We start from the raw sequence: 22,620 nt of genomic DNA, 5'->3' as shown, positions 1-22,620 counted from the left end.
ATCCTGTCATGAGTCCTGCAGAGAAATGTACTCAGGGCAAGAGAATCCTTTATGGATCCACTTCATTGTGTAACATGGGAAAATAACTAATGGGGGGGGGGGGTTCCTAGGACACTCAGAGAGGCAGGTGGTGACATTGTCACCTCTCAGGTCATTATGCCTTGGATCAAACTGGGTAGTTTGTCCATGCTCTCTGCTCCGGGCTGGAGGTAAAAGCTGAGGCAGTCATTGTTCCAGACTGGAAGGACATCAATTCATTCCAACGATACCTAAGGTTCAGAAACCTTGACCCAAAAGCCTAACAATAGTGATCAGCATCCATGAGTCTCATTTGTTATGACAAAAAGGATAAACAGTTACATGGCCCCATGACAGAGCCAGCAAGACACATGTGGGGATGTGCCCAAGGATGTCCCTAATGAGGCATTATATAAGTTTTCCTATTGTAAGGGAGAACATGGGCAAGAGACACATTGCAGCTTAGAATTTCCTCATGCATGTGGCTTTTGTGTCTCTTCTTATATTAAATTTATAAATGCAGAGAATTTACAAACTGGGGTATAGCCCAATTCACCTAAGCTCATTGGACCCAGAGATGATATTCGGACTGTTATGATTTGTAACTTTAGTAGCAGACCTTTTTTTTTTTTTCTAATAAGATGGTATTGTGATTAAGGTCTCTACATTCTTATAGCAGTGGAACTCACAGAAGCACTGAGAATGAGATGAGATATTTAAAAATTGGGATCTGCAACACTGTTGATGGATTGGATATCTAGGTATGGGAAAAAAGCAGAATCCATGTTCACTTCTGGGTTCCTGGGTGAATTATGGGTTCTTTGGTGAGATGGGAGCTAAAAGAGGAGCAGATTACAGACATGAAGACAAGGAATATAGTTAGGGACAGGGTGGATTTTAGACTTGATGAAAGACTTCTATCTGGAGATTATGGAAAATAGAGTGTGGAGGTTTAGGGCCTGGGAAGGAGACCAGAGACACAGGTTTTAAAGTCTAAGATAAGTAAGGTAAGCATGGTCATGGGAGCAGTGAAGGAGTGGGGGATGTAGGACAGAGCCCCAAGGAATTCCAACATTCTAAGTGAAGAGCCTTCAAGAAGAGGCAGAGTTTTAGAGAGGGGGGGGGCGGGAATCCAAGGAAGTAGAGAGTCAGAGAACAAAGCATAGTGTTTCTAGAAGGAAGAAGTGGAATGGCACTTCCTGTCACCTCCCCACTTCCTCATCACCCGCCAGCATCTCAAACCACCTATCACTGAGTGAGCCAGTCCTCAAGTCTGTGCATTATTTTATACCTACACTGTCACAGGAGAATGTTAATTCCTCCTTCTAACCCATTGTGTAGAAAAGATATTTTCATCTAAATGTAGAGCTGTTACCAACACATTGAATGAGACATTCCCCCACCACAGAGTTCTCCTCAAACAGTTATCTTTCTACTCAGGTGGAGCCAAAAACTTCTGGACATTTCTCCATCACAGACACATGACCCTCATACATAGAAATTTAATATGTAAAGATTCACATGTTATTGCCACATAGATTACCATCCACACACACACACAATGAAAAACATGATTTTTCTCACCTTCCAATGGACTCATTCCTTGACCAATTCTTATTTTTGTCTATAATTTCTACCATCTTCAGTGTGTGTTTTTTCATTTCACAATACTTAGATGCAAACACTATCAAATTATTGACTTCACTAAATGAAAGTAAATCTGGCTGAAGGACCTGCATATTAAAATTGTGGAAGACCCAGCATCATTCAGTTTTGTGGATTCCTCCATCTTTCTTATATAGAACAAAGCACCAGATCATCCATGGACCCAGTGGTTGTCATTATCATACTCCCTGGCCATTCAGAGATGGCACCTCCACACCTTTCATGCCAAGCTGAGTTGAGGCATCTTCCCCAGCCTCCCAGAGCTAAAGAGCTCGGTATAGCCTGACATTTACCTGGTCATCTATGCCCAGGGTCTCTCCAACCCAGAGGTACTGTCACAAGCCCAGGGGCCCTCCAAGCACAGAATCCATAGTCCAGTAATACCTTCCCTGGCCTTTAAACTCATGGGGAACTTATGGTTGAGAAAATGAGGTGCAGTGATATCTCAGGAGTTTATTCCATCATATTAAATTCTCTGTAAGTCACTCTTTGATGAGGCAATTTACATGATGCAATGTAGACAACCAGATAAGACACTGTATTTCTGAACCATATTTTTCCAGAAGAATAATGAATTTCTCAGGTTATCTTTAATTCACCCTTTTTGTTGCTAGCCGAATCTCTGTCTCCATAAGGAAAACTTTCTGACTGAATACAGCCACTTCCTCCTGAACCTCACTGCAGACCAGAATGTCTTCTTCTAAAATCTCTGCTCAGTATTATTCTTTAATATTACAAGTTTCACCTTGGTACAAGCAAAATCTGTGTGTTCTAGAGTCCAATGATGTTGTCCTTCTGGAATCTCACTGATCCCAGTGATATCTACATTATCTCCCTTTCTAGCCAGAAAACTCAAATATATGTGAGGTATGCCATAAAGGAGGAACGCTATTTTGCTGTGATACTTGTTCAAGATCCTTTCATGAGACATGCCACATCCAACATATCGATCCTGACAGGTTAGTGACACTTGGCCCCTCTTGCCCTTCCTTCTTGTGGTAGAGCTCTTCCCACCGCCCACACTCAGCCTACAAAGTTTATCTGGTTGTATGTGTCTTGATGCAGAGGGAGCAGGGTCCTTAAGTATCAGGATCCAGAAATATGATCCAGAGCTATTTAACTGTGCTGGCAGCAGTAGATTCATGGGAAGTGAAAATTCCTCAAGTGGTTTTTAGGTGGAATAGAAAGAGGTGTCACCACCACCTCCCCTGCTTTGTTCCCTAACCCATGCTCTTTGATGGGATGATGATACCATACATTAGCTGCTGGTTGGAAGCATATACCACCTGCCTTGGGAACATCTCAAAGCTGAAAGCTGGGGCTCTGATGAGTCCTCTGAAAGCCATCCCCACGGTCTACCAGATCAGCTGACACTGGGTGACAGGGTCCATAATAAGACTCATGGATCCTCAGGGTGAGTCCACTGCTGCATTCCCTTTGCTGTAAAATGCATCCTTGGTCAGAGGTGATGGTACGCAGGCTAACATGGATATTGGTAAGGCATCTATAAGTGGTGGTGTGGGCAGAGGATGTCTACCTGGAATGTGTGTATCCCCATGAGGACAGAGCATTGCCCTCCATAATGGGAAGAATCTAACGTAACCCAGCTGCTCTCAGGTAGCTCCCAGGCAGTGGTGCCACCTCAGGGATTTGGCATAAACCTCTCTAGTCAGTCAGGCAGTCTGCAGAGGCAGAAGGTAGATGCACTTTTTTGTTGAACCCACAGATAGTCCCCATCCCTGAACCATGGACACTGTGTAATGGGCCTCTTTTTTTTTCCAATTACAATTGACATGCAACATTATATTATTAGTTTTAGGTGTATAACATAGTAAATAGACATTTATATAATTTACCTATTCATATCCTAACTAAGTCGAGTACCCATTTGGCACCATACATAGTTAACATAATGTTACTCTTTTCCCTATGCTATACTTTACATCCCCATGACTGTTTTTATAACTGACAGTTTGTACCTATTAATTTGTAAGGGGCCTCTGAGAAAGGACTGAAGTGGCCCAGGGGAGAAGCTAAATGATATCTCTAAGATGAATCATTGTATCCACCTGATTGTGGAGATCCTCCCAGCACAGAGAACCTGGGAGAGAGGGCTCTAGAGGCAAATAGAATATCTGACACTCTGTGTGTAGGGTTCCTTCCCAAGAAGTCTCTGCAGCACAGATTCTAGGTATAGATATGGCCATGCCACTGGGGAGGATGCTCATCGCTTGTACTCTGTGCTTATTCAGCAAAATTGAGAGACAACAGCTGGTTTCTGACTTTTCCTATGGCCTGATGGTTCATCAAGGCCCAATACTTTGGTCTTTATGGTACTGGTTGCCAATACTCAACTGTGGCAGACAGGGATCATTACCATACTTACAGTGGCTCAATTGGGAACCCTAAGTTTTGAAGTGAATGAGAGTCCATCACCCACTATGGCACCTAACTCAGCAGAGGGGTGTCTTTGGCAATTGAGTCTAAATGGGACTCTAGTGTGGAAGGGTTTCCAAGAGAAAAGTTGGCTTCAAGGTGGCCGTTTTGAGGACTTCAACAGCTGCAGGAACAATGGCTGCTTCCCAGAGAACCTGCCCCTGCTCACTTCATGTCCTGCCTCTCAGGAACCCATGGAGTTGCATCTTGTGCCAGATAAAGGTTATTCAGGAAAGGTGCCCAAAAAGTCAACCATGTCCTGTGGAATCGGAAGTCCTAGAAAGGAAAATGCTGCATGAGGAGCAGTTGGTGAGTTGCAACAGGAAGCTGAAGCCTCCTCCTTTCTGTTGAATTGAGAAAAGAATCAGTCTTGCAGGGGCTGGAGGAATGGTGCCCAGAGGCAAGCTGCTGTGCTTTTTTCTCTGTGCTTTGATCACACCTAACACCAAAATGTGTATCCAAAGGAAATCCCCGTTCTGTGTTTGTTTCCGAGTCCATGGGTTTGGGTGTTGTGCATTCTTCCTGAACATGCATAGCAATTCATTCTCTCCAAGCTGCTTTTCACTTAAGATCTCTTATATCTTTTGCAGAAATGTGAGTTACTCCTCTTGAATGTCTGTGCCTGGTCAAAAAGCTCCTTTTTTACCCCAAAACCATATTATGTAAGTAACAGCAACAAAGTCCCAAACTGACATTTGTCAAATTTGTGTAATGACTGCAATAGGTTGTCATTGTCATTGCCTTGTTGATAGATATCTCAGTCAACTTAGTCAGCCCTTAGCAGCTTAGGCTGCTATAACAAAGTACCACAGACTGGGTGGCTTCAACAACAGAAATTTGTTTCTCACAGTTCTGGAGGCCGGAAGTCCAAGATCTGAGTACCAACATGGTCAGATTCTGATGAAAGCCCTCTTCCAGGTTGCAGACTGACAACTTCATGTTGTGTCCTCACATGGTAGAAACAGGGAAAGAGCTCTCTGGGGTCCCCTTATAAAGGGCATTAATCCTATTCATGAGCACTCCACCCTCCTGACCTAATTATCTCCCAAAGGCCCCATCTCCTAATACCATCACATTGGGGGTTAGAATTTCAACATCTGAGTTGGGGGAGGCGGAGGGGACATAAACAGTCATAGCAGTGAGAGTCTATAGAAAGTAGACTTGGAATCATGCCAATAGCCTGCCCTTTGACACTTTCATCCACAGAGTAAAAAGCCACCTCAGAGCCTAAAGAAGTGCATGTGGTTAAACAAAATCAGAGAAAAGCTGGCTTCCAAGTTGTACCTCAAAGTGAAGGAGTTTGTGCAGGACATGCGCCTCATCTTTCAGAACCACAGGTCAGTTTACAAGGTAAGTGGCTGTCCCTGCATCCCTTTTTCTTTCGATTAAGTCACTTTGCCTTTCCTCTTCTTATATCAGGTAAATGTTACAACTCCCCTCATCATGTGGCAAGCACACACAAGTAAAAATTCTAGAAGGATTCTAAAAGCCCTGTGGTCTACAGAGGTGAAAATATAATAATCAACCAGAGGTGTCATTGCAAACACTGTCCTAGGACCTCAGAGTCTGCTCACTGCTAGATAGCCAATTTTCTCCCAGAGAACAGTAGACTGCAGATCTAGTCCCTTCCACAGGAAACAGAGTGCTTTTTAAAGGCAACCAGTGTTTGTCTTCTGTAAAGGAAGATACCAAATCAAATTTCTCAAATTTCAAAACCTTGGATATTTTTACATCCAAATCTCCTAGTGCTGTGTCAAAAAGTTAACAAGGCCCTAGCCTGTTTGGCTCAGTGGATACAGCGTCAGCCTGCGGACCAACAGGTCCAAGGTTCAATTCCAGTCAAGGGCACGTACCTCAGTTGCAGGCTGCTCCCTGGCCCAGGCCCTGGTCAGGGCTCATGAAGGAGGCAACCAATCAATGTGTTTCTCTCACATCGATGTTTCTCTCTGTCTTTCCCTCTCTCTTCCACTCTCCCCAAAAATAAATAAATAAATAAATGGGAAAATATACTCGAGTGGAAAAAATAGCTTCAGGTGAGGATTCACACACACACACACACACACACACACACACACACACACACACGTTAACAAGGATTGCCTCAAGGGGCGAGAAAGAAGGGAGAAGAAGGCACAATAAATTTACTGTAGACATTTCCATACCACTATATTGTTGCAAATAATATGGGCTTTGCTCAAAACTCAAATAACTTCTATTTTGTCAAATTAAATCAATCAATCAATTTCTGGTGAAGAATTAGGCTGCAGTATAGTACTATTTTTGTTTCTCTGTCTTCCAGATAAAGAAAAAATGATCAAGCTATCAGAGAACATTAGCTATTCTTAACTGGATAAAGACTCACTTGACATTTGGGGGTGACCTAAAATGAAGATCTTGGCTACCTGAAACTTTGGGAGTCTAAGCTCATTGGCAATGGCTAATATTGTTTTTCTCTTTGCTTTTTCAGGACCACAAATTCATTATGCTGGGAATACAAGTAGAGGCCATGTTTGAAAGAAAATTCAAATACATTTTTGGAATTCAGTAAATCAGCAAGAACAGTTCTCAGTCCAAGCCCATTACTTTGTGATTTTTGTCCATTTCTGTTTCCCCCTTCAGAGCCTCCAATATTACATGGTCAAATGCCCGTGGTCCTGCTAACCATTCTGCCTAATGATATGCAAAAACAATCATATCACACTTCTTTTTTCAAACTTATTTTGTCATTATTTCAGCTCATTTATTTTTCTAAAGAAAATGTAAAATTGCTTTGTCCAGATCTCTTATTAAATAAATTGGAGTGAAATTTACAATAACAATATTGAGTCTTTCTATAAAGAACTATATCATCTGTTTCCATTTATTTAAATTATTTATTATTTTGTTAGGTAAAGTTTTCTCTCCTCTCCTCCTCCTGACATAGAACTTACTCATTTCTTGCTTTTTCTTTTTACTGTCAGGTATTTTATACTATTTCTTATTATTATGAAAGTGACCTTTTTCCCATTACAGTTTCTTACTTATTGTTGCCTGTTATAGAAAACTACTGTTATTTCTATATTTTGGTAAAGCCAGTGTTATTTATATATTTTGGTTACTGATTACCGTAATGAATACCTTTTTGCCTTTACCCCATGGCATCAGGAAGCACATAGTATACCATACTGTTTCCAACATTTAATTCATAGAGTCAGAATCCTAATTGGTACAGCTGATAAAAGCATTCCTCACGCACTAAAACCTCTGATGGTTCTTGGTTCTGTTGGGGAATGGCTCTGCCATGACATCCTGGTGACCTTGCATGTCTCCACACGGCCCACATAGGCAAGACTTAAATGCAGCTGCTCTGCTTTAGGCCTTGGAAGAATGCCCAGTGATTTTTCCAAAACATGGAGAGCGTGGGAGACTTGTGAGGAGCTGCTACAAAGCCATTTTCCATTCATCGCCTTATCTTCCAGACGCTATCATGACTCTCTCCTTTCGTTCCAAGTTCTGATGAGGTCTGAGGCCTTCTGATTCTTTATTTAGGGCACAGCTGTAGGCTATACAACTGCTGGCTGCAACATGAACCATCACTCATGTTGCACCATAAGGCATCCACAATCCCTTTGTTTGGGTACAATCCTATGGTACAGAGGACATGTGAAGCTGGTACCTTTGCTTTTCTTCCTTTTGTTGTCTATGTAAGTATCAAACTGTCTGAATAGTAAAAGAGTGTATCATTTCTTTACCAGTCAAATCTTTTAGCTTTGCTTGACAGGTTCTCAGACCCAAAATATTCCAGTTATAGGAAAAAGAATACCACATATTGGTAGCTGGTTCAGAATATACACTATACCATTCAGAAAAGTACCTCTGCAGACCAACAGGTCCAAGGTTCAATTCCAGTCAAGGGCACGTACCTCAGTTGCAGGCTGCTCCCTGGCCCAGGCCCTGGTCAGGGCTCATGAAGGAGGCAACCAATCAATGTGTTTCTCTCACATCTATGTTTCTCTCTGTCTTTCTCTCTCTCTTCCACTCTCCCCAAAAATAAATAAATAAATAAATAAATGGAAACTATTGTCTCCAGCCTCAGAAATTATTGTCTCCAGCTTGCTCCAAATTTGAGTCCCCAATACACCATGTCACCATTCAATAATAATATTTTGTTATTGGAATAGAAAATTATGAAGATTAAATGAATTTATGAATGTCAAATGTTCAAAATCATGTCTGAAACAAATGAATGTGTCATCGTGGCTACACATAGTAGGGATTCTGTATTTAAAATGTTAACTCAAGCAAAAGGCAGCAATTCTCATTGTCTATTCGTCTAGTTCAGTGATGGGCAACCTTTTGAGCTTGGTGTGTCAAACTTCGCCAAAAAACTGAGCATAACTCAGGTAGTGTGTCACTTTGAGGAAAAAACATTATTTTGCAAATGTTTCATCCTCAGGAGCAGCAAATGTTTCATCCTCATTAGAAATGGCTACACGTGTCAGTGTGACACGCGTGTCATAGGTTCGCCATCACTGATCTAGTTGATGGAAATGGAAACAAATGAAGGCCATAAAAACCAAGGTTGATATGTTTCCTAGCCCTTCCCAAAGAGACCAATGTTTATTTTCCAAGTTAATGGTGCTCTGGGAAAAGGAAAATACCCATATCCTTAAAGGATTATTGAACAAGAATCCTCAGCTCATTCTAGAGGCCTGAAATGCCATAATGACCTAACAGAAGAGGTTAGGTGTTAAATGCAATTTCTACCTCATAGTCGATTTAATCAAAAACATTTCTTATTATAATTGATGGATTTAGGGATGATTCAAAAATAAACATGTCTGGAGCTCTGTCTCCCTTTACTGATGTTATGACTGTAAAAGGATGGTCACCTAAATAGGTAAAATGCTCAGAGATCCTGCCAGAGAATACATTTTCTTTCTGGGACTACAGTTATCTAGAAAAATGGATAAATTCCATCACAGACCAAGCAAAATATTTTATCCTTGAAGCTCTTTCTTGTAGCATAGTCTATTTTCAATCCTTTAGCTCCTAATCAATTTATATTTTTTACTTAGGTTTACAGTCTAAATTCTGACTGGGGGTTTTTTTTCCCCCTTTTAACTTCTTTTTGTGTGCTTTGTTGGGTTAGGGGGATTCAGTGATGCATCATTATCTAGAATTGGTGGTTTTTCCAGTCTATCATTTATTATTTGTAGCAGAGACGGTATTGTTCACCAAATATTGCATATATCCTCCAAATTTTTCCATTCCCTTGCATTAGGACTGGCTGAGTGACTAATACACTTACCAATGGGCTATGATCAGAGGTGGCATGTGTCATTTGCAAACTAATTCATAGGAGAGCAGTGAGAATTCTCCAAGCACGTTGATTATGGGAGCCTGGTTTTGAGAGGACAGAGCCCCGAGACTGAAACAGCCCAGTACATGTATTTACTAGCACCTCAGAGGGGCTCCCAGGTGCACTGTGGGCTTTGAGTAAGCAAGAAGTAAACTTATTTGTGTAAGACAGTGGAACTGAGACTGTTTATTGTCACCACACAAGCTAGCAAGTCCTGACTTATTTGGTACTGAAAACAACAGAGAACACTTGTAGGAGTGAACTTTGGGTTTTGGAGAACTCTGTGCCAGGAACTAGAAACAAAGGCCAAATACATATTTTTTTATTATAGGCATGCTATCTTGTTTCTATTCTGATGTCAACATACAACACATGTGCAATAAACAGAGCCTTGCCTCCCACATTTCCCAAGAATGGGTTCCCATGGTTAAGTGAACCATGGTCTGTGGAGTGCACTCAAAATAAAATGTATCAAGCCCAGCTGGAGTGGCTCGGGTGGTTGAGGGTCGGCCCATGCACCAGAAGGTTGCTGGTTTGATTCCCAGTCAGAGTACATGTCTGGGTTATGGGCTCAATCTCCAGTAGGGATGGTATGTAGGAGGCAGTCGATTGATGTTTCTCTCTCACTAATGATACTCTCTCTCTTCTTCTCTCTGAAATCAATTTAAAAAAACATTGTTTAAAAAAAAAAAGTAAAACACATCAAGAAACAGGAGCTCTGAATTCAGATGCCAGATGCTCTGCAGGCCCAGGCAAGCCATCCTCACACTCCTCACCAGGTCCACATCTCCGTGCTGATCTCTGGGCTTCTGGAGGCACTTCCTGCCCACTGGATTCACTGCTAATCACTGCACAAAGGAACAAAACCCCTGAGGTGTCTCCAGGTGGGGTCCATGAGGCAGCAGAAAACCCTATAATAAAGGGACTCCAGGAGAGACCCAGCAGCTTGCAGAACTTCTAGATAGGAATGTCCCTGCACCAGACGGTCTGTCTTCCCAGGGAATCCTGTGGCCTGAAGGCTAATGGTGCTTCAGTCACTCTCACTGGTAGAAGCTCCCTGCACTGAGCACCAGTCTCCCTCTCTTGCACCATCACCACCTCACCCCACTCCACCCCCGTGCTCCCTCGACCACCTCCTGTCATATCCGCTGTGACATACACAGTGCCATCACATGACAGACTCCCTTAGCCAGCCTTACCAATTATTTCAGGTGCTTGGTCACATGCTGGCCTTGCTTGCTGGCCTCCTTTGTTCATCTCGAGGGAACAAGATGAAATTGTCTTCTGCATATCCATCAGACCCACAGCACAAGATTGCACTAGATTTTCATGTGTGGATAGCTCTGCCCCTAAAATAAATAATGAGTCATGAAGAATCTTCACTACCAACAAGTGAATCTAAAAATCAAGTGAATAAAAAAATCTGAAGAACAGAATGGGCTGGTGAATATAATAGAATCAGGGACATAGAAAGGGAGGCGGCAGACAATTCTCAGGGGGAAGGGGGTCTGAGGGGTGCAGGAAGAGATTGGACAAAAATCTTACACCTATGGATGAAGACAGTGGCGGGGCGGGGGGGTAAGGGTATGGGGTGGGGTGGGGAATCAGGTGGAGGGGAGCTATGGGGGGGGGGGAAGAGGAACACCTGTAATAATCATCTGAACAATAAAGATTTATAAAAAATAAAAATTTAAAAAAATGAAGAATCTTCATCTGTCTCCCTCAAAGAGCCTTGTAGCTCCCTTTCTTCCCTCTCTCCCCGTGTCCCTTGAGAGGCTCACTCTCATGAGGAATCTCACCTCTCACCTACTGCCTACCTCTGTATTTGTGTCTTTCTCTCTCCATTTCTCAAGTGCTTTTCTTTTTACCTTAAATCTACCTTTTGGTTTTTCTCTTTTCCCTTTACCTGCTATTCTCACTCACTAACTGATAATAATCTTGGCTGGATTTGTGTTTATTCATAGGTTAGGTTCTTTTCCACAAAGGTAGCTTATTACATATATATATATGTAATTATATATATATATATATATATATATATGTATATATATATATATATATATAATTTTGAGAACTATTTTGTAAAGTTTTTCTGTAAATATATTAGTAATGTAATGCTTGCTAAAACACATGATCCCCTTTAGAGCACAGAAATATGAGGACTTTCCTGAAAAATGTTAATTGAGCATTTTTTTTATTGATTTAAGAGAGGAAGGGAGAGGGAGAGAGAGAGAAACATCAATGAGAGAGAACCATTGATTGACAGCCTCCTGCACACCCCACTGGGGATCGAGCCTGCAACCCGGGCATGTGCTCTAATGGGAATTGAACCATGACTTCCTGGTTCATAGGTCAAGACTCAACACTGAGCCACACTGGCTGGACTTAATTGAGCTCTTATTATGTGCCAGTCACCATTCTCAGGTCAGAGGACACAGCAAGTACAAGACAGATGAGATCCCTGGCTCAAAATCACAGTATGGATGGCACAAACTAATTGCATTATCACAATGAAGTGTGAGTGTCATCCAACAGCCAGTACAAAGTGCTCTGAGAACATACAGAAAATAACTCCAAGACCATGTGGATTCCTGCAATAGAGAGGAATTGACAGGACTGCTCCAGCCATGAAGACAGAAGAGAAACAGTGCAGAGATGGAAGATGCTGAAAACACCTTGCCATACTAGCAGACAGCAATTGTGCGCCGCTGAAGGATGCCCAGGACCAAACCAGAGACGGTCAGACCTGCATCACTACCATTTGTCCACCACCCAGAACTAAAATATCATTGCTGACATATTCACATAAGGAAATGTTTGACATTGAAATTGGGACTCAAAAGAACTGTTGGCCCAGAAAGAAACTCACTACAGACTGATTCATTTGCCTCCCAGCAAATAACCATTATGGCTTGCCTCATTTTCGGTTCTTATCAGTGTATTTCTAGTATCACATGATCTCACACATCTAGGGGAAATAATGAACAACATAAGCTGAAGAACAAAAACAGACCTGGAGACAGGGAAGCATTGACCAGACTGTCAAGCCTCGGAGTGAAGGCGGGGGAAGGTGGGGGAAAGTGGGAGAGATCAACCGAGGGACTTGTATGCATGCATATAAGCCTAGCCAGTGGTCATGGACAACAGGGGGGTGGGGGGCATATGTGGGGAGGGGTTCAGGATGGGAATAGGGGGATGAGGACAATTATGTGATACCATAACCAATAAAGAAATTTTTAAAAAAATAAAAAGCTCCACTTCCTAGGCAGCCATTGGTTCTTCACAGCACCCACATTTGGTTCTGATTCATCAGTTCCTATGCCAATCAATGTCAAAAGCTTCACCTCCTAGGCAGCCATTGGTTCTTCACAGCACCCACATTTTGTTCTGATTGGTCGGTTCCTATGCCAGTCAGCGTTTCTGGGCCTCTCAATGGGACCTGATCAGAAAGGAAGGGCTGATCAGCAGCCCTGGTGGAGGCCTGGAGAGAAATGGAGGCAAGGCTGCTGGCCAGCCTGGGAGAGAAAGAGAGAGGCAAGTGCTGATCAAAAGCTGCTTCAGAGGCAATGGATCAGTCCCTGCTTCTCACTTCAGGCCTCTCTCTGGTCCTGATTCACAGCCCCCTCAGTAGTCAGTGCTGGGCACTGCACTTGCAGTGGAAGCAGTCAATGCTGGGTTGCCACGGCAACCCAGCGCTGACTGCAGGACTGACTTCCAGTTGGTCAAGCCTCGGTCATTACTGGTCATTATGACCCAGGGTTTTTATATATTAGGATGTTCTCCTTATTGCAATAGCCTGAATAAAACAATCTCCTTAACTTAAAAAAAAAAAATTGTGCCCTAAGCCTCTCACATCTCTCAGCCTGCTTGCTTCCCTCACACCTTGGAAAGTAGCCAGAGACTGGGCACCCACGTGTGTGTGTGTGTGTGTGTGTGTGTGTGTGTGTGTGTGTGTGGCCCCTCCTCCCTCCACATGACTTAACCAGTAATCAATCACAGTTACCTTGTTCACCATTCAGCAGTAAGCTGAGCAACTCTTATGACTCTCTTTTTGTAATCCAAGAGCTTTGGATTTACCATGCACTTAAGAGATATCAAAGGAAAGGAGAGACTAGGGCCAGTGGCCAGGAAAAAGGTTAAGGTGTGACTATACTGAGCTCTGAGATTGAAACTAAAGTCAGCTGCACCTTGTAAAGAAATAGTGCCCCGGGGAGTTGAAGATGGCTGCTGACAGGAAGGCAGACTGCAAGATAGTGCGTGAGTGAGAGAACGAAAGGAAAGTGTGTGATTGCATGGGGAGTGTTTATTTGTGCATTGAGAGACAGCTATACTCCAAGGGACTATTGGGGATTGCCAGACAGGGTTCCCCTGACCGGGCAGCCTCCACTGCTGCTGAAATCCCTTCCAGAGCAACCGGCTCTGATGCGGAGACCATGCCATCTTGAAGGGGAGAGTGGATGTTATCAAAAGCCTAAAAACCCTGGGAATCTACAACAACAACTCCCAGCGAACAGCTGCAAACCCAGGAACACTGGTCCCCAAGCAGCGTGAACACACGGATTCAGAGGAGCTCTGCACCCTCTCACGGAAAGGTCAGATTTTGCCTAGCAAAAGGAGAGAGAACTACATAACCAGACACCCAGAGAAAAGAGATCATGGGGAGACAAAGAAACAGCCCACATATGAAAGAAAAGGAGGCATCACCAGAAAAGGAAGTAAATGAAATGGAGGCAAGCAACCTGTCAGAGAAAGAATTCAGATAAATGGTCATAAGGTGGCTGAAAAGAATGGAAGAAAAATTCAACAATATGTGTAAGAACCAAGAGGAAATGAAAAGAACCAAGAAGAAATGAAAAATGACATCGCTGCTATAAGGAACTCAATAGAAAGCATCAACAGTATACTAGAAGAAGCAAAGGACCACATCAGTGAGCTAGAAGACAAGGTAGGAAAAAATACCCAAGCAGAGCAGCTTCTAGAAAAAAAATTAAATTAAAAAGCACAAGGAGAAACTAAGGGAACTTTGGGACAACACGAAATGAAGCATTATCTGCATAATAGGGGTGCCAAAAGGAGAAGAAACTGAGCAAGGAATAGAAAACCTGTTTGAAGAAATAATGACAGAAAACATCCCTGATATAGGGAAGAAAAAACTCACACAAATCCAAGAAGCTCAGAGTCCCAAACAAAATGAACCCCAAAAGACTGACACCAAGGCACATTGTAATTAAATTGGCAAACACCAATGACAAAGTAAGAATCTTAAAAGAGGCCAGAGAGAGACAGAAAGTTACCTACAAAGGAACCCCCATCAGACTAGCGACTGATTTCTCAACAGAAACACATCAGGCCAGAAGGGAATGGAATGATATATACAAAGTCATGCAAAGGAAGGGTCTGAATCCAAGAATACTATACCCAGCAAAGCTACCAATCAAAATTGAAGGTGAAATCAGGAGCTTCACAGACAAAAAAGGACTAAGGGAGTTTATTACCACCAAACCAGCAATGCAAGAAATGCTAAAGGACCTGCTATAAAAAGAAGAAATAGGAAGCAAAGAAGGAACACAGGGGTAAAGAATAAAAATGGCAACAAACAAGTACCTATCTATAATAACTTTAAATGTAAATGGATTAAATGCCCCAACCAAAAGACATAGGGTAACTGAGTGGATAAGAAAACTTGACCCATATATCTGCTGTCTACAAGAAACCCACTTCAGAAAAAAGATGCACACAGACTGATAGTGAAGGGATGGAAAAATGTTTTTCAGGCGAATGGAAAAGAAAAAAAAAAGCTGGGGTAGCAATACTTATATCTGACAAATTAGATCTCAAAGTGAAGGACATAAAAGGAGATAAGGAAGACCACTTCATAATACTAAAGGGAGCAATCCAACAAGAAGAAATAACTCTGGTAAACATATACTCAGCCAATACAAGAGCACCCAAATACATAAAAAAAAAAAAAACTCATGGAGGATATCAAGGGAGCAATACAATCAGAGTAGGGGAGTTTAGTATCCCACTGTCATCATTGGACAAATCCTCTAAACAAAAAAATCAGCAAAGAAACATCAATGCTAAATGACTCACTAGATCAGGTGGAATTAATTGACATCTTCAGAACATTTCACCCAAAGCCACAGAATATTCATTCTTCTCAAGTGCACATGGGTCATTTTCAAAGATAGACCATATATTGGGTCACAGGCAAAGTCTCTTCAAATTCAAGGAGATAGAAATCATATCAAACATTTTCTCAGATCACAATGGCATAAAACTGGAAATCAACTACAATAAAAACAATCCAAAAAAAACAAACACCTGGAGACTAAATAGCATGCTATTAAAAAAGGACTGTGTTACCAGAGAGATCAAAGAAGAAATAAAAAACATCATGGCAACAAACGATAATGAAAACACAACAATCCAAAATCTATGGGACACAGCGAAAGCAGTCTTGAGAGGGAAGTTCATAGCTCTACAAGCCTCCTGCAAAAAAACAAGAAACAATGGTAATAAATTACCTAACCCTACAACTCAAAGAGCTAGAAAGAGAGCAAAAAGAAAAGCCCAGTGTAAGAAGAAGGAAGGGAATAATAAAGATCAGAGTGGAGATAAACGACATAGAGACAAAAAAAAAAAAAAAAACAATACAAAAGATCAACAAAACTAAGAGCTGGTTCTTTGAAAGGATAAACAAGATTGATGAACCTCTAGCCAGGCTCACCAAGAAGCAAAGAGAGAGGACCCAAATAAACAAAATCAGAAATGAAAGAGGAGAAATAACAACAGACCCCACAGAAATACAAAGGATTGTTAAAAAATACTATGAACAACTCTATTCCAACAAAATGGACAACCTGGAGGACATGGACATATTCCTAGAAAAATACAACCGTCCAAAACTCAATCAGGAAGAATCTAAAAAGCTCAATAAGCCTATAACTATGAAAGAAATTGAAGCAGTCATCAAAAAGCTTCCAGCAAACAAAAGCCCAGGGCCAGACGTCTTCACAGGGGATTTTACCAAACATTCAAGGAAGAACTAAAACCTAGCCTCCTCAGACTATTCCAAAAAATTCAAGAGGAAGGAACACTTCCAAGCTCATTCTATGAAGCCAGCATCACCCTAATACCAAAACCAGAAAAAGACAACACAATGAAAGAGAATTACAGGCCAATATCCCTCATGAACATAGATGCCAAAATCCTCAACAAAATTCTGGCAAATCAGATCCAGCAGTACATCAGAAAGATCATACACTATGACCAAGTAGGATTTATCCCAGGGATGCAAGGATGGTACAATATCCACAAATCAATAAACGTGATACATCACATAAACAAATTGAGAGATAAAAACCACATAGTCATATCAATTAATGCAGAAAAAGCATTTGACAAAATCCAACACCCTTTTTTGATAAAAATTCTCAGCAAGGTGGGAATAGAAGGATCATACCTCAACATAATAAAAGCCATATATGACAAACCCAAAGCCAACATCATACTCAATGGGCAAAAACTAAAACCATTTCCCCTAAGAACAGGAACAAGACAGGGATGCCCACTCTCACCACTCCTGTTCGACATAGTACTGGAAGTATTAGCCATTGCGATTAGACAAGAAGAAATAAAAGGCATCCAAATTGGAAAAGAAGAAGTAAAACTGTTCTTATTCACAGATGACATGATGTTGTACATAAAAATCCCGAAAGACTCCATCAAAAAATTATTAGAATAATTACACAGGGGTCTCCACCCAGCTTACCTTTTGTATGACACAAAATCAAACCATTGCTCCTTTGTGTATAAAATTAAAGAGAGGTTTTTGGCTTGTGTGGATACCAAAGAAAGGGACTATCACTACTTGCTCCTGGGAAAGGTGTAGTAAATGTAACTAAGATCTTGTCTATACAAAAAGAAATTGGCAGCCAGTTTGAAATGGAATTGCCATTGCCTAGAGCAAAGAATATCCTTACATAATATTATTCTACAATGTCATTATAATTTTTCCCAGATTTGTGTTATCCCCATTACCTATAATGGTACCTCACACCCTTGGGTATCAATTTAAAAAATCATCTTTTTGGTGATTGGAGATAAAGGTAACACATCTCTAGACATTTTAGAGTTACAACAGCATAATATACAATTATCCCAAACAAACTTACAAACTAATTCTTTGAATGTCTGGCAGCAATTTGAAAAGGACATGAAAGGATTTAATCCCTTCCACTATGTAGAGGGCCCCCTGGGAAGGCACCTGAGCATTCTATATTGGCCCCTCTTGCCCTTTTGGCCAAGAGGGACCATCTTCTCACAATCTAATTGTCCACAGCTGTTGACTGAGCTTTCTGTTCATGCTGAGGTTGAAGCCTCGTAATGGTTGGTACCATGGATCTGTCTCTTGCCCAGTGGAGTGAGCTGGGCCCTCCCTGAAGAAGAAACCTGGGTTTCACAAGATATGTGATCAGTGCTGGGGCCCTGCCAGCAGGCAAGGGGATCCCAAGGCAGGTGCTGGGCGTGGAGGCCACGGGGGCGTAGGCTACCAAGGAGACAGAACTGAACCTCATATCACCCTGCTTGGCCCCAGAGGATGGCTGGTTAGCCAGAGATGGGTAAGATTCCTTAGGAAAGGAACAACCTAAGACAGGCACAGTTGCAAAGGGGCCATCAGGAGAGAACTTGGGGGTCAACAGAGGTGGGACACAGACCTTCACCCCCCCCCAACTTTGCAGGGGCCTGAACCCTCACCCCTGCTGAGGGAGGTCTCCTGCCCCCATGGCTGCTTAGCTTCCCATGCACAGCTCAAATCGGGACCCAGGTAACAGACAGAGACTTGGCCAACAGCAGATGCCCTCTCACTGCAACAAGACTTGATTGAGATGTCTTGTACCCATGATGCGGGGAACTGGGGTTTTTAATATCTAAACCCAGCCTAGCACCAGGAATGCTCAGGGCCTACTCAAGAAGGCAAATAATCCTTTCCACTAATATTTACAGGGTAAAATAAGATGGTTGTTAGAGTATTAAATTTGACAGTAAAAACTAAAATTTTTATTGGTAGTTCATCTCATGGTAAAATTGCATAACATGTAATGAACCTAAAGCAGTCACATTTTAGTGCAAAAAATTAAAATTTAAAAGCTATCAAGATTACAGTATAAAATTTCCAAAAGCCTCCTAATATTTAAATCAAAAAATGGGGGATAGTAGAAGAATATCATGTAAAGAAAAATATCCTGTAAGTAAATTACATCTAGAAAATTTTTACTTTAGAAAATTAACTTTCATTTGTAACGCTAACAGCAAGACACCCATGTAAAACATACATGGTGTCAAAACAAGCCAAAGGAAATCGTTTGGGCAAAAAATGAAAAAGGATCGCAAGTCAAATTTATAGAAAAAGATTCCTTTATTAATTTTTGGTGGAGAATATGTTTGTATATTTTCAGAAAATAACTCCAAGACCATGTGGATTCCTGCAACAGAGAGAAATTGACAGGAGTGCTCCAGCCATGAAGACAGAAGAGAAACAGTCCAGAGATGGAAGACGCTGATGATGCCTTGCCATACTAGCAGTCAGCAGCTGTGCATCACTGCAGGTTGCCCAGGACCAAACCAGAGAGGGTCGGACATGCATTACCACCATTTGTCCACCATCCAGAACTGAAATATCATTGCTGACATGTACACATAAGGAAGTGTTTGACATTGAAACTGGGACTCAAAAGAACTGTTGGGACTAAGTAAACACATTCAGAGAGAAACCAAGATGGCGGCATAGGTTAAACACCTAACCTGCAGCCGGGCACAACAATTTCAAAAATACAACTAGAGGTCAGAACGGACATCGTCCAGAACCACAGGAAAGTTGGTGGACTGAAATGCCCACAGCTGGGGGGAAGGAGAAGGCCACGGGGACAGTCGGGGAAGCCGTAAAAGCCTGAGGTATGGAGAAACGGGCGGAGACACGAGCACACGCGCCTGCGGGGAGGATGGAACCGGAGAGGAGGGGGCGGCTGATGACCTGGCCGGCGTTCACTGGCAGGAAGGAGATAAAGGCTCCGGAGTGCGCTGAGCACCGGCTCCGATTGCACTGAACCCCATTCCGGGCGAAACCCTGGGAAACTCACTCACTTTCGCAACTCCGCCGCCCCCGCAGGCCGCCCGGCCCCGGACGCTGGGGACGCCGCCGCAGCTGCGGCGCCCGGAGCCCGGCGGCCTCCCAGCACCCGTCCCCGCCGCGCAGCCCCCGCGCACCTGGTTCCGCGGGCCGCGCGCCCCGCACACCGGACGGAGGCCCGGGCGCCCTCTCCATGTACCTCCCGGCGGCGCTAGACTTCAGTAGAGTTGACTGAATTCAAGGGATTAAGAAGTATAAATTGGGGGGACGCCGCGGCGGCGACGTCCGGAACGCGGCGATGGCGGTGCCTGGAGCTCGGCGGCCGCCCAGCGCCCGTCCCAGCCGCGCAGCCCTCGCGCGCCTGGTTCCGCGGGACGCGCGCACCGCGCACCGGACGGAGGCCCGGGCGCCCTTTCCGTGCACCTCCCGGCGGCACTAGACTTCAGTAGAGTTGACTGAAATGAAGGGATTAAGAAGTACAAATTGAGAAGTTTGAAAAAGATGGCGGCGGAGGTTAAAGGCTGTTCTGTTGCCTCGCACCCAGCGAAATCGGAGGGGATGAGGTGTGGAGGTGCATGGGTCTGGCTGGTGGCGGGGGAAAGGGGCTTTTGTTCCAAACCTAAGGGAGATTAGCTCTCCATCACCCTGAAACCCATCTTCTGGCGAACCCCGGGAGACCCAGATGCCTGCGGGGAGAGGCGGGACTCTTGCAGAGGTGCGCCCAGCAATCAGTGTTTGCTGCGCTGGAGTGCGGAACGAGGGGACTTAGATACGTGAAAGGCAGAAGGACCAGACTCACAGCCATCGCGGCTCGCCGCACCATGGCCTGTTGGCGCCCTGAGACCCCGCCCCACCCTGGGACCCGCCCCGCACATTTTGAAGACCTGCCCCGCAAGTCTTGCAGGCACACCTGCGCCCCAAGCAACGGCTTATACATGTGGGTGGCCTGCCCTCTGGCAGCGGACCAGATGATCTGCTGTTCTAGTCGGACTGCTCCAGGGCCACTCAGACAGGAGGAAGAAACTACAGTTTTTGCTGTAATCCTTGCTGAGTGCCTAAGGCAGTAGCTGATCTACACCCCATTGGAGACCCAGAAACGAGGGCATCTAGTGGTCTGTGGGAGATGACACCAGATTTCAACCACGTGCATAAGGGACACATTCAACGGGAATATTCAGTGAGCGCCAAAGCTTTGCTGCACCAAGACCCGGCCCATAAACATGTCTCCTGCACAGCAACTCTTCCTTTATAGACAAAGAGAGCCCCCCCAGTGACACCAACAACAATCAAGACTTAACTATACAAAGGAGGACCAAGATGGAGGCATAGGGCGGAAGCCTGATTGTTGCCTACCACAACAACTTTGAGACTACGACAAGAGAGCAGAGCAGACACCATCCAAGACCACCATAGGGCTGGCTGAGTAGATGCTCTACAACTAGAATAAAAGAGGGGTATGTGGGATGATGCTGATGCCGGTGACCCAAAGACCACACTTTAAGAACTACGGCTCAGGCGACACAAAAGAACTATGGCTCAGGCGATACAACAGCGGCCTGGAACGTGCTCGGCGCAGTTCCCCCGGCAGTCTCCGGCTGAGGGGACAGCTCCACTGGCAGCCAAGCACGGACAGACGAGCCCCTATGAGACATGGGGTGGGAGACTCCGCGCTTGCTGACCTCTGAGTCCGTCAAGAATCTCAACGCACCGGAAGCGGCCAGGTGCGCATGCTCGGCGACCGGCCACCGATGCAGACCCAAGGGCCGACGCAGCGATGTCAGACCGGCCCACCGCCATGCACCGGGTGCACCGGAGCTTCGCCGAGCCGCCGCCCGACGAGTTCTGCAGCAGCCATACTGGAGCTCTGGAAGGATGGCCAGGGGAATTGCTGAGGGGGGATTGACCGGCAGGAATTGGGATCGGGAAGACGGGGCCCCGCTGAGACCCGGGTGCGGGCGGGGTTGCGCGCCTCTGGGCTCGGGTGTGGTCACACGCCTCTGGGTATAAGTGAGGCCTCAAGTCCCTGGGTCTAGGTGAGGCCACATGCCCCTGGGTCCAGGTGAGGCCGGACTCCGGGTCCGGGTGAGGCCAAGTGCCCCTGGACCCAGATGACGCTGGATCCCGTGCCCGGGCGAGGCCAAGCGCCCCTGGGTCTGGGAGAGCCCACACACCCCTGGGTCCAGGCGAGACCATGTGTCCCTGGATCCGGGTGAGGCCGCGTGCACCTAGGCCCGGGTGAGCCCAAGTGGTCCTGGGTCGGGGAGAGGCCAAGCGTCCCTGGGTCCGGGTGAGACCATGTGTCCCTGGATCCGGGTGAGGCCTCGTGCACCTAGGCCCGGGTGAGCCCAAGTGGCCCTGGGTCGGGGAGAGGCCAAGCGTCCCTGGGTCCGGGTGAGACCATGTGTCCCTGGATCCGGGTGAGGCCTCGTGCACCTAGGCCCGGGTGAGCCCAAGTGGCCCTGGGTCTGGGAGAGGCCAAGCGTCCCTGGGTCCGGGTGAGACCATGTGTCCCTGGACCCGGATGAGGCCTCGTGCACCTAGGCCCGGGTGAGCCCAAGTGGCCCTGGGTCTGGGAGAGGCCAAGCGTCCCTGGGTCCGGGTGAGACCATGCGTCCCTGGATCCGGATGAGGCCTCGTGCACCTAGGCCCGGGTGAGCCCAAGTGGCCCTGGGTCTGGGAGAGGCCAAGCGTCCCTGGGTCCGGGTGAGACCATGTGTCCCAGGATCTGGGTGAGGCCTCGTGCACCTAGGCCCGGGTGAGCCCAAGTGGCCCTGGGTCTGGGAGAGGCCAAGCGTCCCTGGGTCCGGGTGAGACCATGTGTCCCTGGATCCGGATGAGGTCTCGTGCACCTAGGCCCGGGTGAGGCCACGTGCCCCTGGGTCTGGGAGAGGCTAAGCGTCCCTGGGTCAGGGTGAGACCATGTGTCCCTGGATCTGGGTGAGGCCTCGTGCACCTAGGCCCGGGTGAGCCCAAGTGGCCCTGGGTCTGGGAGAGGCCAAGCGTCCCTGGGTCCGGGAGAGACCAT

The 22,620-nt window shown here is 45.0% G+C and overlaps 1 protein-coding gene across 2 annotated transcripts in view; it reads left to right on the top strand.

The window, feature by feature from the left end:
* LOC103303198 (nuclear body protein SP140-like protein) overlaps positions 1–6,926 on the top strand; it is a 68,751-nt gene extending 61,825 nt beyond the window's left edge. The window contains exons 23-27 of one of the 2 annotated variants that reach the window (XM_054722783.1): positions 2,527–2,642; positions 4,308–4,428; positions 4,710–4,781; positions 5,326–5,456; positions 6,587–6,926. In XM_054722783.1, the coding sequence (XP_054578758.1) occupies positions 2,527–2,642; positions 4,308–4,428; positions 4,710–4,781; positions 5,326–5,456; positions 6,587–6,620 (474 nt within the window). In that variant the 3' untranslated portion in view covers positions 6,621–6,926. Of the gene's footprint in view, positions 1–2,526; positions 2,643–4,307; positions 4,429–4,709; positions 4,782–5,325; positions 5,470–6,586 lie in introns of both variants that reach the window. The other variant, XM_054722782.1, reaches the window with a different exon arrangement.
* Positions 6,927–22,620: the final 15,694 nt, after the last annotated feature.

Source organism: Eptesicus fuscus, chromosome 11 (genome assembly GCF_027574615.1).
Source record: "Eptesicus fuscus isolate TK198812 chromosome 11, DD_ASM_mEF_20220401, whole genome shotgun sequence".
Lineage (NCBI taxonomy): Eukaryota > Metazoa > Chordata > Mammalia > Chiroptera > Vespertilionidae > Eptesicus > Eptesicus fuscus.
Note: the sequence above shows the minus strand (reverse complement) of the source record. Positions and strands in the feature narration are given on the sequence as shown.